This window comes from Cyprinodon variegatus, unplaced genomic scaffold (assembly GCF_000732505.1).
Source record: "Cyprinodon variegatus isolate N-32 unplaced genomic scaffold, C_variegatus-1.0 Scaffold2002, whole genome shotgun sequence".
NCBI classification, from domain to species: Eukaryota; Metazoa; Chordata; class Actinopteri; order Cyprinodontiformes; family Cyprinodontidae; genus Cyprinodon; species Cyprinodon variegatus.
Genome location: NW_015152455.1, coordinates 29,158 through 30,482, shown reverse-complemented (window position 1 = coordinate 30,482; position 1,325 = coordinate 29,158). Strand labels below are relative to the sequence as shown.

Genomic DNA, 1,325 nt, shown 5'->3' with positions numbered 1-1,325 from the left:
GGGTCCGGATCCGGACCCTGGTCTGCTAATCCTTGACCTCTGATCTAGTCTCTCCCTCCCTGTCCCTCCAGGCACTGGTGGCGTTGCCATGGGAATGTACAACACGGATGCGTCCATCCGAGACTTCGCCCACAGCTCCTTCCAGATGGCTCTGACCAAAGCCTGGCCTCTCTACCTCAGCACCAAGAACACCATCCTGAAAAAGTACGACGGTCGCTTCAAGGACATCTTCCAGGAGATCTATGAGAAGTGAGACCTTTCATTTACTTGCATGATGGACCCAGAACAAAGGGAACTAGAACTAAAAGAAAGTCTCTCTCAGGGAATATCGGGCTCAGTTTGAGGCCAAAGGCATCTGGTATGAGCACCGTCTCATAGACGACATGGTGGCCCAGGCCTTAAAGTCAGAGGGCGGCTTCATTTGGGCCTGCAAGAACTACGATGGGGATGTGCAGTCGGATTCTGTGGCACAAGGTTGGTGAACGGAGCTGTTTGATGGGCTGTGAAGGAACCTTTGAAGCTCCTGACTGGGGATTGTTTTCAGGGTACGGTTCTCTGGGGATGATGACCAGCGTTCTGATCTGCCCTGATGGACGCACGGTGGAGGCCGAGGCCGCCCACGGCACCGTGACGCGTCACTACAGACAGCATCAGCAGGGGAAGGAAACCTCCACCAACCCTATAGGTCAGAGGAGTGGCTGCATTACAAAACCTGCGTCCCTTTGCTTGTCTTTACACCACCCATCTGTCTGTTTCAGCCTCCATCTTCGCATGGACGCGGGGTCTGCTCCACCGGGCCAAGCTGGACAACAACGCGGAGCTACGGGTGTTTGCCGAGGCTCTGGAAGCCGTCTGCATCGAAACCATCGAGGCTGGTTTCATGACCAAGGACTTGGCTATCTGCATCAAAGGCCTGCCAAAGTGAGTCAGACTGCGCTCTTTGCATCGTCTCCCTTCAGTGAAATAAAACAGGAATTTTATCACTGTCCTAAAAGCTGAAAGCTGGAGCGATCTCTGAGCAGAAACATCTAACTCTAAACTCTAGCTTCCTGTTATTTTCTCCTTTCTAGAAGTTTCTACCTGCTTTTTGCTGCCTGGCCTTGATTTAAGACCTGTCACTGAATCTAGAACCTAGTAAACCCTAAAGGGACACTGAAACGCACCAAATACTTTCTCATGCACACCAGTGAGTTTCACATGTGCACCAAATACTTTCTCATGCACACCAGTGAGTTTCTCGTGTGCACCAGATACTTTCTCGTGTGCACCAGATACTTTCTCGTGTGCACCAGATACTTTCTCGTGTGCACCAGATACTTTCTCGT

The 1,325-nt window shown here is 51.5% G+C and overlaps 1 protein-coding gene across 1 annotated transcript in view; it reads left to right on the top strand.

Annotated features, from left to right (window-relative positions):
- Nucleotides 1-1,325, top strand: part of idh1 (isocitrate dehydrogenase 1 (NADP+)) — a 22,867-nt gene that overhangs the window by 18,373 nt on the left and 3,169 nt on the right. The window contains exons 5-8 of the mRNA XM_015405114.1: nucleotides 72-249; nucleotides 323-474; nucleotides 545-685; nucleotides 759-921. Coding sequence (XP_015260600.1) covers nucleotides 72-249; nucleotides 323-474; nucleotides 545-685; nucleotides 759-921 — 634 coding nt within the window. The remainder of the gene's footprint in view (nucleotides 1-71; nucleotides 250-322; nucleotides 475-544; nucleotides 686-758; nucleotides 922-1,325) is intronic.